This window comes from Cryptomeria japonica, chromosome 7 (genome assembly GCF_030272615.1).
Source record: "Cryptomeria japonica chromosome 7, Sugi_1.0, whole genome shotgun sequence".
Classification (NCBI taxonomy): Eukaryota; Viridiplantae; Streptophyta; class Pinopsida; order Cupressales; family Cupressaceae; genus Cryptomeria; species Cryptomeria japonica.
In genome coordinates, this window is record NC_081411.1 from 333,644,823 (window position 1) to 333,660,034 (window position 15,212).

Sequence of the window (15,212 nt, forward strand, 5' to 3'; positions counted from 1 at the left end):
CTTTTGGATGCTAAAGATTAGGCTTAAGGATCACCCAAAAAAGATTCCAAGGTTCAAATATGTAGGGTCACTACGTGTGGATAAGCTCAGTGGTTTGATGTGATTATACTGGAATCACAAGGGGACTTACATTCGAATGACTGAATGCTTGATTTGTTGGAACTTAGGTCCTATCTACTCAATTGGAAGATAAAAAAGGGCACAAGAGGTAGGGTTTGAGAGAGTCTATTCTAATCCTAAGAATGTAAGAAGATAGATAAATGAATAGGTGGAATCCTACCAAGCTAGGTCTCACCATCAACTTGAACAATTCGACACAAGCCCAGTGCAATCTTCTAAGGACGTTTCAAAGATGTTCGAACCAATACCGCCAAACATTGATCACCATTTAAGTTAATGCATAAACAATGAGTATAGGACGATTCGAGGTTAAGTACATGTTATTCCAGTTGACCACACAAGGCACGCTCACAATCAGTAAGAGGCTAGTGGTATGGACTAAGCGGATTCCACATGAATACATTTAACAACTTCTTCCATTCAATCTAATCAACATGAAATAAATTGAGAAGTAGAACCATGAGGCTTGTTGAAATAACAAATTTCACCATAACTTCAATGAAAAGAGTATCTCATTTACAAGTCATGCCAACAATTCTTCCCTCTCTTAATCTACTTCTATTCTAATTGCTATTCTATTCTCTCCAAACTATTAGCTATTCTCCAACTATTAACTATTAACTATTAACCTTTACAAATGAAGAGCTTGAGCTTTATATAGAGAGCTCATTTACAATGAACGACCAGGATTGATTCTTCATCAATGGCCAAGATTTTAAATGAAAACCCTAATTAGGGTTTGTTACAACAAATTCTCCTTAGCCAATGAGAAAATTACATTCAGAAAGTGTGGACCAATAGATATCAGGGGTAGGTGCCTCGGAGTTTGTGCATCCATGTATGAATTAGGTTCATTGAATCAAGACGCGTCGATGTGGACCTCACTGATTGGTGGAGATAGTGACTGGGATGACAACTAGGATGTCGCTTCAACTTGCACTTGTAGAGTTAACTTGTCACCATGAAGAGATGTTGAGAGAGATCTCTTGATACTCAACATTATCTAGCTCGCTCAAAGTAGTGGTGATAGGAAGTATTGATGTAGCTAAGTCTTTCTTCCATCCTTGCTTGCTTGCCTTGGAGTGATTGTATGATCTCTCCTTTGCCATCTTATGATCTCTCCATGTCAATGTGATACAATGAAAACTTGAAGATAACCCGCCTTATTGCTTGCAGTTGTTGAACACTTGAAGTTTTTCAACTTAGTAACACTTTGAGTCTTCTTCATGAACTTGAGGTGTTCTTGATGTTGATGAAGCTTCTTGAAGCGGTCTCCTTGTATCTTGTCCTTGGTCCTGCATAGTGATGATAGGAAGTGTTTGTCATGGTCAAGTCGTCCCTCCATCCTTGCTTGTGTCTCTTGCCTTATGGTGGTTGCATGATCTTCCCTTTTATATCTGCAAAACAAAGCAAGTATAGTATCAAACTCATATGATATATAGCTTATATAATCTCTTAATTTTGACATAATCTCTGATTTTGCACAATTTCTATCAAAATGCAATCAATAAGTTCACTGGGTAATTTGAATGTCCTTGAGCAAATCTAGGTTGTCTAAAGATGAATTCACTGGTTGATAGGCTAACTGAGCAAATTCGCTTTTTTTCAATACTCGAATAATAAATTCACCTTCTCAAGACATCAGACCTGCATCCTCAATAATGAATCTCGCCTATATGCTGATGAAATTCTTTATCCTGCTTGGAGTAATTCGCTGACCTGCCACTGATGGAGAGAAAAATGTTTGAATTGATGCTTGGAATGATTGATTTGACCTTCCCTTTATATGCGATTTAGAGTAAGAGACATGTCTTTGAAGTAATAGGCCGACTTGGTAAAAATAAAATAATAAATAACAAATAGCTTCTCTATGATAGCCGACTTCTTACCTTGAACTTCTCTTCCTTGGAATTTGAAATTTTGAATAGGTTTTGGCGCCAAGCATTTGTATTAGAGAAGTTCGCTTGGGAGAGGGAGGCAAGGTGTATGTCTTGGAGAAATTCGCTCTCATCCTTAAGCAAGGTACCCTATTTGATGAAATTCGCTATAGCCGTTGAGCATGGTACATACCTTAGTAAGGTTTGCTCTAGGACTTGGACAAGGTACTCCTATAATACAGAATTCGCTCTAAAACTCTTGCAAGGTACACCTTTGAAATTCGTTCTTAGACTCTTGCAAGGTACGTAATTGAAGCAATTCGCTCTGGGAAGGCTACAAGGTACATGCATTATGGAATTCGCTCTAGAAGGTGTGTGAGGTACATACCTTGATAAAACTCGCTCCTTGTCCTTCCCAAGGACAGGACCTATACCAAAGTTCGCTCACTGTCCTTTGAGAGGACAAGACTCCTAAAATGAAATTCGCCCTTTGTCCTTGCTAAGGATAGGATCAAAATGGAAATTTTCTCACTGTCCTTCCCAGGGACAGGATCTAAATCAGAATTCATTTGCTGATCTTTGTAATGCATGCTCATTAATTTGCTTCATGTCACTTGGGGAATCAAAGTCAGGACAAGCAGATCGCTCCATGTCCTTTCCAAGGACAAGCCCTATAATTGATCAAGTTTGCTTGCTGACCAGCCTAATGATGGGTTCGAGATATGAATTAGCTCTAAGTCCTCTCTAAGGACAAGATCAAGTTCGCTCAATGATCGGCCTAACGACAGGGTATGATTCTAAATAAAGTTCGCTCTACCATCATTAAGGAAAAGGCATGCAAATCGCCCTAGACCTTCAGCAAGGACAAGACCATAAACAATTTTGCCCAATGTCCTTTGGAAGGACAGGGTTCAAAAGATAATTCAATCTATGTCCCTTCTAAGGACAGGCCTTAAAAACGGATCGCTTCAAGGCACATTCCAAGGACAAGGTCTAAAGAGGTATTCGTTCCAAGTGCAAGATTCACGATTTAGTGAAGAAGCTTGCCCCGAGCCCTTGATGAAGATTTCACTCCATGTCCTTTGTAAGGACAAGACCCAAAGTGCACTTCGCTCTATGACCTTTGGGAGGACGAGACTCAAAGACAAAGTTCACTCTTGGACCTTGATGAGGTACATCACCTTAATGGAATTTCCGTTCTAAGACCTTAGCAAGGACATGAATTAGCTAGAAAATTCACTCAATGACCTTTGCATGACTTGTTGAAAGGATTTCGCTCTATGTCCCTTGGAAGGACAAGGCATGAATTTTACTCCAAGACCCTAGGGAGGACAGGACTCAAGTTTGCTCTAGGACCTTTGGGAGGACATTCACCCCTGGCTATACTTTATTCATCTAAACTTCCAATTCTTGAGTCATTTCAATGTCCATGTCAAATTAATTTTCAAAAGTGACCCTAGGGAAGACTTCTCATTCAATTCCTTTCCACCTGAGTTGATGAATTCTTTGGCCAGTCAAGAAATCTTATCCTTTTAATGCAAAGATGAATAGCTAAGACCCTAAGACAACCTAGGACTGAGCAAAAAGGGCTAAACCTAAAAAGCGAAAAGTGGGGGTCCCTATTTGCAATGGGGCGATGTGTGAATACCTCACAACAGTCTCCAATACTCTTTGTTTAAATCCTCATACACAATTTAAGAATCACATACATCCTCAAACCCAAAGACCTTTTCTATAGCTTCCTTAGATAGATGTACAAATGGTTTTCCTTGTAAGTCACATACTCCTTTGAGGTCTGGGTTATAGTATTTAGCCAAAAGCTTGACCAAATCCACGTTCACAAATACATTTGGAACAACTATTTTTCCTAAGTTCATTCTCCAGGGGTTACATATGGGTTTATATCTGGTTCTCCTTTGGTAGTGGAAGAGAAACAATTCATAACCTCTAATGTTTGTCCATATATCCCCTACATCCTAACATTTATCTTCAAACTTACTAGCACTAGGGTCCAATTTGACTGACCTTCTAGCTTTTAAACCTGAACTCAGGAATTGGTCAATTAAGTCTTGGCACAATTTTCATTTTTCAACTACATCCTCTAATTCAACAACCTCTGACTGTTTTGGAGGCCTTTTTTTCTGTGTTTTTTGCTTCTTACTCTGTGTTTTACTCGTTTCCCCTTTTTGTCTCTTCCCTTTGGATTTTGTAGGGCTATCCATGACAGAATGCAAATTGGAACGGATTTCACAGAATTCACAAAAGAAAAACCACAATTGCTTACTTGTCACTGCCCGAGTGTTCCGGCTCGTGTTCCAGCTCGCTCTTCCACCTTGACTGCCTGTGATAGATTGCTAGTATGCTTCAAGTTGAGATGTCCGCAATAAATTTTACAAAGCTCTTCTTTCGTGCAGCATTAATGTCATCTACAACGATTAATGCCTTAGTGAGTTTTGAAAATCAAACTACTCGATGGGACAATTTCCTTTTTCGGTGAGACATTATATGCTTGCGTGTCGCCAAGATTTTGAATTATATGTCGTCGATGAGGAAACTTCTGGCTGAAGACTATTTTCTTACCGATATAATCATCAAGCCCTTCATTATTCTTTCTTATCGATATGACTTCTCAAGTCGAGCTGGCTCCAAATATTTCTTCCCGATTTGAATAAGTCTGGCCGACAAACGTAATCTTCCATTTTACCTTTTCGGGCTGACAAACAGACCTCTTGCCGATGTATTTAACTTCCTCCTCAGTCAGGTGACCTACTTAATAGATCTATCTTACATGGTTTCATCTCGATAGCATCGATCTCGCCGATCTACTTAGCTCATCTAATTATTTATATCGAGGTGAGTCAACCTGATATGTCTTCACGCAGTACCATCGGAATGACCTCTAGCGTCTGGCTGACCTTTGGGATCTCATTCCGACTTCATGACTCTTGTCGATGTCAAACTCATCAGCCAGACTCTTCCCAATGGTCTTTTGTCCATGGATGTGTATCGGCGTAACATATGACATCGGTTTGATCATTTCATGCTTGTTCCGATGATAGTTATCACACCGATGCAGTTTGTCCATTTGTTATCAGTATGTCTCCTTCCGATGACAATGCAAGTCTTCTTTTCACAATAGGGTCACTTATCGGTGTAACAAGACAGTGTCTTCCCGATAGGTGCCTATAATGCCAATTTGAAGAATACTAATCTGATCGGCATGACTTAGTTGGGACTTGTCGATTTACTTGTTTTGAGGCTTTTTGCTAAAATGAAATGCTGAGCTGATATTCTATTCAAGTTGCTTGTATTTTGACAACTTTAGGTATGTCTAGGCAGTACTACTAAGGTCTATGGGAACCAAAGTGCATGATAGTGGATATTCTAAGCCAATAATCTTTGCTCAGGGAAATTACTTCATTTTTCTAGTTGTTCATAGTCCCCTCATGGCTATATGTTGGGCTCTACCCTTGTGGGAGCCCATTTTACCCCACATATAGCATATTTGTTATGTCTTTCATTGGTGGACTTGCACTAATAATAACTCCATCTAACAAGTAAATAAACCATTCTTCTCAAACAAGTGTCATGGATTCAAGAAATTTGTCATCAATGTAGGGAATGTTTTTAAGGCTGTTGGAATATAAGGATTTGATTGATGGTAAGGGTCAAGAAAAATGACTATTTTGAAAGTCCTAAGGAAAAACTTTAATTCCACCAAAATTTTTGGTTCCAACAGGATGATATTGCGAGACCAGTGGGAAAAACTTATGAGTTGAGAACTAAGAACAGGCACGATTTAGCAACTCCAAAGGCTCTTAAGTTCAAATTCACTATTGGAAAGGGTAGGGATAAGAGTCAAGAGGATTCATCGGCTCAAGATACTTAGATGGAGGTGGAAGCTAAAGAAGAATTGTTCTAGGAGGAGATACAACAAGAAGATGAGGAAGAATTAGAAAAGGAACAAGAAGAGGAGTATGATGAGGAAGGGTTACCAGAAATTCCTAGTACTTCCCAATTGTGAAAAGACACAAGAAATCATCCCTCCTACATCTCATGATACTCCAAGTACAACTACTCCTCTAGTATCAGTTTCTAATCCTATTCCTTTTGGTTCTACCATTTCCTATGCATTTGATGCTCCTGGTGTAGTGATTCATACCATTCCTTCCACAACAACCAGTGAGTCAGCTTTAGATAACCCACAAGACAATATTGAGAATGTGTTTCTTCCAAATTTGTCTAAAGTCTCCTCTTCTATGTTAGAAGATTTTGATAAATTCATCTCAGAAACTAAGCTTGCGCCTAAAGTTTTGGTTATTGAGAACCCACCTACAATAATAACTTCCACTCCTCCTATCGTGACCACAAATATACAAAATCAAGAACTTTCATCTCAAGCATTGACCAAAGGAGTAGAAGATGATACACCTTTACCACCCTGGTTAGTCTCCAATACCCCCAAGAGAAAGAAGCAAGCCATCTCCCTAGATGACTTTGACTTCAGCCAGTTAGTTCCTATCAAACCCAAGGTTACAAAGAAGGCTAGAACCTTGTCTAGGGTGAAGGTGGATAAATCAAAGAACAAGTATGTAGAACTGGTAGTGCCTCCTCCATATACAGATATTGACAAGATCCAGCCCACAGATTATATTATCAACAGGATTGAATTGGGTAAGCAAACTCATGAAGGAACTATTGAAGATGCTCAAACATCTTTTGATAACCTTGTGGCTAGGTATAATGAGGAAAAGATCAAGAAAGACAAATTGAAGAAACGGGTGGAACAACTCACCAATGTGTTGATCAAGATAACAAAGTCCTTAGAGGTAATTGAACCAATTACTTCATCAGTTGATGAACAAGTCATCAAGCAGGTTGAGCTAGTCACTTCACGAGGAAGATCAATGGGTGAATGGATGGACAGGATTTTGAGCCAAGGAACACATCTTCTATGTCCTACAGTTGCATTAATCAACCTAGAGGGGGTCAAGTCTGAGGTAGATAAAACATTGGATCTACTCTCAGGAATTGGAAACACAAGAGAAGGACTTTGACTCATGGTTGAAGTTAGAAGATTTTCAATTAGATGTTTTGGTTGATAATGGAGTGCTCCCTTCAAGGGACATGTATATTGAACGAAGGGAAGCATTAGAACATCAAATGAACACTCTAGAAGTTCTTATCAAAGATATGCGAAAGGCCCAAAAGGAATGTAATGACAAAGGAAAGGAAATCATTGAAAAGGTATCAGCACGCACTTGCACATTCCTTGACGAAAATCAAAAACAAAGTTGTCACAAGCCATACTCTAGGACCTGATGAAGAACAAATGACGCTTGCTCTTCAAAAGTTTGAGGAATTCATGAAGCAAGATCATAATGGAGTGTTTGGTGACACTTACTAGTTTTTATATCTCTAAAGTTGTAGGTGCATTTTTGCAATTACAATTCGACACTTCAAGTGTCATTTTGTATTCATGTTTTTGCATCTAGAATATGCACAATTTCTAAGTCAAGTAGGACTCATTTTTTAATTGGTCATAGTTTGTTGTAGCTTTCCTAGATTAGCTCATTGCCCCTGTCCTATATATATGAGGGTGCTCATTGTAATTTGAATCTTTAATCTTATGCAACAAAACTCTATTGAAGTGAAGAGCAAAGTGAAACTTTGAGTTCCTATTGTTATTTTGCAAATTTGTTCAAATAAGAAGACATCTTTGGCATTTAGAATTTGTGTTGAATACATTGTGGTGTATGGTGAGAGTGTTCTTACATCATTCTTGTTATAAACACTTGTTTTGATCAAGTAAAAGCATTGTGGAGAAATATTATTAAAGAGTAGAACAAATTTTGTCTTATAAATTGTGTTACATTTCAGCATTTGTGAAATAGAATTAGTAATTAGTATAAGAGATAGTTATTTGAAGACTTTGAGCTTCATCTTGTTATTTCAAGAAAAGAATGTAAAAATTGTAATTAGATATCAATACGAAGACTTTGGGCTTTGTCTTGTTATCTTGAAAAGTACGTTGGGTTACAACAGTTATTTATCAAAGGTTGATAGGATTATAGTATTTTGAAGACTTTGTGCTTAAGTACTATTTTCTCGTCTTAGGGAAGCAACGAAAGACTTTTCTCTTTCATGGAAACTTTGCTTCTTGTTATTTGTATTATTCATTAGCATTACTTTAAGTTATTTTGTAGTGACTTCAAAGTTGTATTAATCGTTACCAGTCCAAATTGTAATTTCTTTTCTGAAAAAAGAGAAAAGAATAGCATTTGTTCTAAAAGAAAGAACAAGATGATGTACCACCCAAGTTTAAATTAGAATTCATAGTTAGCATTTAGTTCAAGTAGAGAAAGAGCAATAAGCAAAAGGGGGAGCCTTCCCTATAATTAGGAGAGATTTAATCTCGCATACTGTGGCTGAAACCACAATTTTGTGAACTTCCCCAGTTTACAAAATTTTCAACCAACACAACCTAAGGATGTCCACTTGCTCACTTGACTGCTCATCACACTTAAGACTCATCTCTGACCTGACCTAGAGGTTGCAATGTGAAGCATCACCCAAAGACTACCTTGACTCTCACCTATCACTTGAGCACTTAGAGCTAAGAAGACTCCAAACTAGTCTAGAGGAGGACCTAACTGCTACTAGATTGCCTGACTTGATCACATCTTGACGACAAGGCATTGCATCCCCTCACAAGAAAGAGGTTAAAGACACCGAAACTACTACCAAGCTAGATGACTAAGCAAAAGAACTATGCTACGAGCAAAAAAAGTAGGGATCCCCATTTGCAATGGGGCAATGTGTGAAAACATCACAACAGATACCACGATACAAGGCAAGGTTGTGGGGTAGACTCCCCACCAACAAGCCCGAATTAAAGCCTTTGAGACCAACAAACCTTCATGGCACATGCCATTTTTCATTATTGTATTTAACCAACCTCCAAAAGTCTTCCAAACCCTTAAAAAAATGCTTGACTTTCACACTTTTGTATTTTCAATTGTTGTTCTTTTCTTTTCTAATCCATCCTAACTAGGCCAAGTCTTCCCAATAAGACTCGCCAAGTCAACCTATTGAGTACTAGGTCATGACTCCGTAGGGCTCGTTTGAGTATGCCTAGACTTGCTAAGCCTAGATGAGTCTAGGTAAGTCTTGTATCTATGATTGAGATTCATCACTCTTATGTATATCTCAAATAATTTCTTTCAACTATGTTAAAACTGAAAGTGGCATACTTTTGCCAAGCATAAGATCAAAAACTATGTCAACATGAACTTTTTTGCTAACATACAAACCATACTAAACAAGAAGAGTACGGCTAGAGGATATCAAATGAAAGCCATCAATATAGAAGTAAAATCATTGGAAGTAACAAGGGCCAAGGAAGAAACAAAAGAGCTCATCAAAGGCCATCAAGATAGGAGCTCAAACATTGATCCCTAATTATATATGAAATTATAAAAAAATTCATCCGATCACAAAACTTCTCAAGGGAAGCATCCAACTAATGCCATCACTGTTTGAGAGTAAATATATAAGTACAACTTATTGACAAAAAATGTCAAACCCAAATTTAGACATAGGTGTTAGTTACACTCCCAAGGATCTCACAAAGAGGAATCATTCTGCATATCGATGAAAAATATCTAACAGTGCCCTGAACAGATGCAGCTACGTTATTATAAATCTGCCATTAATTTGATTTTAAAAAGAGAAAATGTGATCATTCAACTGCAACAAATAAGTTTTCCATTTATAGAAGATCTAATCCTTCAAATTCTCTTTGAAAGATGGCTATCTAAGGATCATATTTGTGCCTGTAAATACATGATAATTTCTTCTTGAAGTTGGCTTGTAAACTTGAGTTTTGGACCATCTAATAAGGAGTTCTGTTCATTTATCCTACATGCATTTATATTTGCATCCAGAAGAGATGGACTAGTCCTTATATTTACCTTCTGGGGTGAATGTTTGAGCTAGCTTTCACATATGTCACAAGGATCTCCTTGTTCTTGACACTGCCATTGCTTCTTCCTCCTTGATTCAATGTGATGTTATTTCTGAGTAATTGATAGAAGATTTCTTTCATTCTCTCAAAGATGTGCGCTTGCTTCAAGCATCACATTATGTTATTTTTGGAAAAAAAACATAAATTCTCTATATAAATTTATTAATATTGCTTTCTAGTTTCTACAATTTTGTCTATAATGCAGAATTCTTCATATCGCTTGAAATTTCCTTTTACCTTTAGCAAATGTCATGGGAAAGTGTTATGAGCATTTCAACGCTTCATTAATGTTACTCTATGGGGAAGAAATGATATTATGCAAATGTTGATTCTGGGTACAATCATAGAATAGTATTGAATTCTCTTTCCTAGAAAACAAGATGACAATTAATTAAACAATTCAATATTGATGTCATGTAAGAAGACATATGGTTCTCAAAGATATTGCTATCCCTCAAGTAGCTTTCCAAAATTAGTAACTTTTCTGGATGACTCCATAACATTAAATTGTATAGATTAGAACCAGAAGCCAATAATTTTCACACATGCATGCAACCAACTGTTTAGTTTCTATTGCATTTTCAAGCAGTCAACCTTTCAAGAATTATGTATAGATCTCAATCCCAATTTAAGTTATACATATTATACAAGATTTCTATTTGCTTGTGTTAGATTGAATCTAGCATCTGCGTTAAATGTCAGTAAAGACTATAGAAGAACCTATGCTTAATGACCGCATCAAATAATTGTCTTATATGGCTATGAATATGCACAATTGACAAAGAAGACTCTATAGGATTTCCTTATAGTGCTTTGGGGACACCAAAGACTTAAATCAGTTTCTTCGGACAATAGCCATGTCTTGTATATGTGTGATTCAATATAGTTATTTGAGCTCAATGCTAAAAATTCAATACAATGAGCAATGATTTTGTGGATGATTAGACATCTTCATGTGTTTGATTTTATCTTAAGCTTAACGTAAGAGAGAACCTCTAAAATTTGATGATGCAACTATGGTTTCAAGCTTTGGAATGAGATAAATTTCTAAGGAATGCATTTTGAAACCTTTAGAGTAAGAGATATTATTGTTCGAAAATTGTTGCAAATAAATCTGGCTTGAGTGAAAACCAAAATGCATGTGAAATAATATCAAGAGGGCAGCTGGATTAGGTTTCAAACTTGAGGTCTAATTCTTCAATATTTTAAAGTGGACATTATTTTGTTCTACAATCTCCTATCCTTGTGAGATTGATGGACTGAGCAGGTCAATGTTTTGTCCTTTTAGTCATGAAATTGAATGCATACATTTCTCTTATGTTCATCAGCATTATTATGCATGGATATTGTATATGCCAGCTTTAATGAATTTAATAATTACACTCGAAATACATATCTGAAAGAAATGGAAAAGAAGAGTGTTTATACAGAGAGATTTGTTTATATTAGTTAAAACGAAAGTATCTTGCATGGCCCATTGGACTAATAAACCTACTTGTTAACCAGTGTTGATAAGAGAACCACAAGCCAAAGGTGAGGCCACATCCAGCGGTCTCTATGGCCTTACATCATCCAGCAGACCCTTACAGTTGATGTATTGAACTTGATTAAGACTCCCCCACCAAAAGAGCTGATAAAAACTCACTACAGATGTGCATGAACCAAAATTTCATGAACGTAAGGCATGAAGCAGAGCTCACTATTTAAACATAGCCAAACATCTCTGCAGTTGAAGAATAGAGTGGGCCTTACTCTTCTTTGTTTAAATTAGGAGCATGCACCCACAGGAGCATTGGCTGTCTCTATATTATTGTAATATTTATCTGAAAATTTGATGATGGTGTAGGCTGGATCCATATGCTATTGGATGGGCAGTAATTGTTTTCATAATCACAGAGTCATCTTGATATAAGATGATGAGGAACTTCTCCCAAGAAGTTAAAGATTATCCAGAGATGTTTAATGTTGTATAATGGATGCAGTATTCAGAGGTACTTAGCTGCAAGCGAATGCATGACAGCATCTAAGATTAGTTTAGAGCCAACCATCAATTAGGTAGGCAAGCCCTCTTGTCCTGTAAACAGTTTGGGGACTTGGACTTGTACTTATTGCAAGGCTGAGACAATTAAACCTATAATGAGGTGTAATGCCCTAGTTAATGGGATCTCCTGACCTCTTGCAACGTGTGCATATATCCCCTGCTAGAGAATTCCCCAGCAGCTGAGCTTCGAAATTTGTGTCCATGTAAGTTTGGGTTAGTGTGTGAGCTCCAGGACATGTTACATCAAAATCAAAATCAAAATCATTTATTCTCTGCAATTAGATTCATTCTAAACATTTTCTTTTCACTAGCCTACCGTTAGAGAATATATTCCATAACTGAACTATTTGTGTGTTGTGTAAATGTCAAGATAGAGCAGTAGACCTGTATGTTAATCTTAGTTTGCTGTCACAAGACTCCATTACTGTTGAACAACTCCACTTAGTTGTCAACGCAAGTAACATGATTATGGGAATTAATTAAAGTTTTTGTATCTATAAATATGTATATCTGTTAATGAATAAATGTGTGCAGCAAATAATTCAGTTGTTTCTTCCTGTGCTGTTTTCTGTTCTTAGTTTTTTATTTGGTATCAGAGCCAATCCAAATCATGCTCCTTCATTCTTCTATTTAAACAATTATGTTTCGCCTCTGTTTCAGTATTCTGTGTTTGAATAGTGTGAGAGTGAGTCATCAGTAGTCTCCAAGCAGGATTGTTTGCCAATGATATGGATCATAGGGAGTCGTCACCAAATGAAGGAGCCACTGCCAAAGAAGCTGCTGTAGATCTCAAATTTGACTGGGCAGATGCTGTGTCGGAAATAATAGCAACACAGAAGGTTGCAAACAATATTGAGGAAGAAGAGATTTAACATGGTAGAAGATAGAAGCTTTTGAAGATGATCAGACCTGAGAGCGAGAAAAGAAAGTAAAGGTAAAGCGCTTGCAAAGAGAAGTTGTGAATCAAAGAGAAGAGTTGTGACTGTTAAAGTGTTATGAATCTGTTAAGTTGCCGGGTTTGGCCGATTTGCCCAACGATTGCAGTTTCTGTAAGCCTTGTGTGAACAGCATTCTAGTTTGGGTGAGGCTTGCTACATCAAGTGTAAGCATAAAATGCCAAGTGACTGTTAAAAGTTTTTATTTTATTTTCTAATGGCAATCTCAAAAGAAAAGTTGAATAATTGTAAATATAGCTATTGTTGAAGATCCACCAGATATCGGTAGTCATGACGGCTTCATTGAAGATGAGGCATTTGTTCTATTTTGAAAAGCCCAACACTTTGAAGACAAGGAAGGATGCAGTATAGAATAGTTAGATGCTCAATAGTCTGAGGTGTCTGTGGATCAAAGAAACTATACCTCATTGTGGTTATGAGGCATACATGTGAGGATTGGTGTCCAATAGTTCAGATAGGGATCTGAAATAATGAAGTTCAACATTATACCTTTACAAGGGTGATGAGACACTTCATGTGCAAATGGTATCCAACGATGTTGCAAACTTAGATGATAGCTAGGTGATCATGTGCAAATGGTATCCAACGATGTTGCAAACTTAGATGATAGCTAGGTGATTATATCTGTAATTGGGTAGCAGCTTGAAGAAGTCTTACTGGTCTAAGAACTATTTTCAAATAAGAGCTTCTCCATAATATGTTTTATATTGTTTTGTTTTATGTTGCTAATCAGTTTAATTCCCAGTTTGTACTATGTAGAAATTTGTTAGGACTCTACCATTCCCTTCTTCATTAAGGGGCAGTGCTAAAGGAATATATCTCATAACTGAATTATTTGTGTTTTGTCTACATGTCAATAAAGAGCAGTCAACCTGCATGTTAATCTTATTTTGCTGTCACAAGACTCCGTTACTGTTGAACAGCTCCACTTAGCTGTCAACGTAGGTAACATGATTATAGGAACTTATCTATCTGTTAATTTATAAATGTGTGCAGCGAATCATTCAGCTGTTTCTTCCTGTTTTGTTTTCTGCTGTTAATTTTGTATTCCTATAATGGTAAACAATTTTCCGTATCTACCAAAACAATGCATTTTCTATAAAGCTTTACAGGAGTTAAATCATGTGATGAGAAAAATAACTTTATGCAAATTCGTCCGAAATTTAGGCAGAAGCTTTAGCATAACAATTAACAGTAAAAGAACTTGGAGAAATGTGTAAATACCAAACATTGGCAGTGAGACCCTTCTTCCTGCCAATCACCTTTCCGTCAACCAGCTGCTCTATACAGTACTTTTTGCTGCCATCATAAGGGTTAATGCTAATATAATAACTCTGAAACAATAAAATCATACATGACATGAATATATAATATGAAACAGTAAAGAGTACCTACGAAATGCTGCCATATATAGTAAAGGGTTGAACTGGGTCTTTTTCAAGCTGAGAGGCAATAGTAGTTCCACATCCCAATTGCCACGCCAAGGCCACAGCCAGTCCCATCTTCATTACTTTGGAAGTTTGTTTAATTTCGTTCTTGCTAACAAATCTACACGAATTCGCATTGGGATATGCTTTGCTCGTTGGTTTGTGATGGAATTGAAGAAGAGACGCCCTGCAATGTTCCATGTACATCACATACGATTGCCAAGTGCAAAGCCTCACCTCAATGGAATGCAAATTATCAGCCGCTTGTAGCTTATCACCCAGGAGGTGTGTAATCTAATGCAATTTATTGGGTCAAAATTTGAACGGCTGAATTAATAGGAAATTATTTGGACAGTTGTTGTTTTTTGTTTTTTTTTAATGGAGGTCGCGAGCACTACAGCCCAAGAGGGCATGAAGCCTGCCCGGGGAGGGACAGTAGTTGTTTTTTTATTATTCTTTTATTTTTTATTTTTTATGATGAAATAGGTAATGTTTAGATATTATTTTATAAAATAAATAAATGGGTGGAGTTAGTGGATGTAATATTGGTGAGTGTTTAAATATATTTTTGTTAGAATATGGTGCAAATGCATTTTGGGATCGAAGGCGTTGAATGGGTTGATTAGAGGAGTTTGTTTACATGCAACCACTAGCGAAGGGGGATCATACTGTAAAGACACTTGCAATAAAGATGGCTAATTGTAGTCATAGAACTTGCAACAAAAGGGGAGTGAGCATTCCCTCACTTGCAACAATAGGGAGCTA

General features: G+C 37.1%; 1 protein-coding gene across 10 annotated transcripts in view; it reads right to left on the reverse strand.

Annotated features, from left to right (window-relative positions):
- The window catches only part of LOC131057764 (uncharacterized), a 53,067-nt gene extending 38,255 nt beyond the window's left edge, over positions 1-14,812 (reverse strand). For 2 of the 10 annotated variants that reach the window (XM_057991930.2, XM_057991929.2), the window contains exons 1-2: positions 14,412-14,812; positions 14,245-14,319 (exon numbers count right to left, since the gene is read on the reverse strand). In XM_057991930.2, the coding sequence (XP_057847913.2) occupies positions 14,245-14,319; positions 14,412-14,428 (92 nt within the window). In that variant the 5' untranslated portion in view covers positions 14,429-14,812. The remainder of the gene's footprint in view (positions 1-14,244; positions 14,320-14,411) is intronic. The other 8 variants (XM_057991923.2, XM_057991922.2, XM_057991927.2 and 5 more) reach the window with 6 other exon arrangements.
- Between the last annotated feature and the right edge of the window lie 400 nt (positions 14,813-15,212).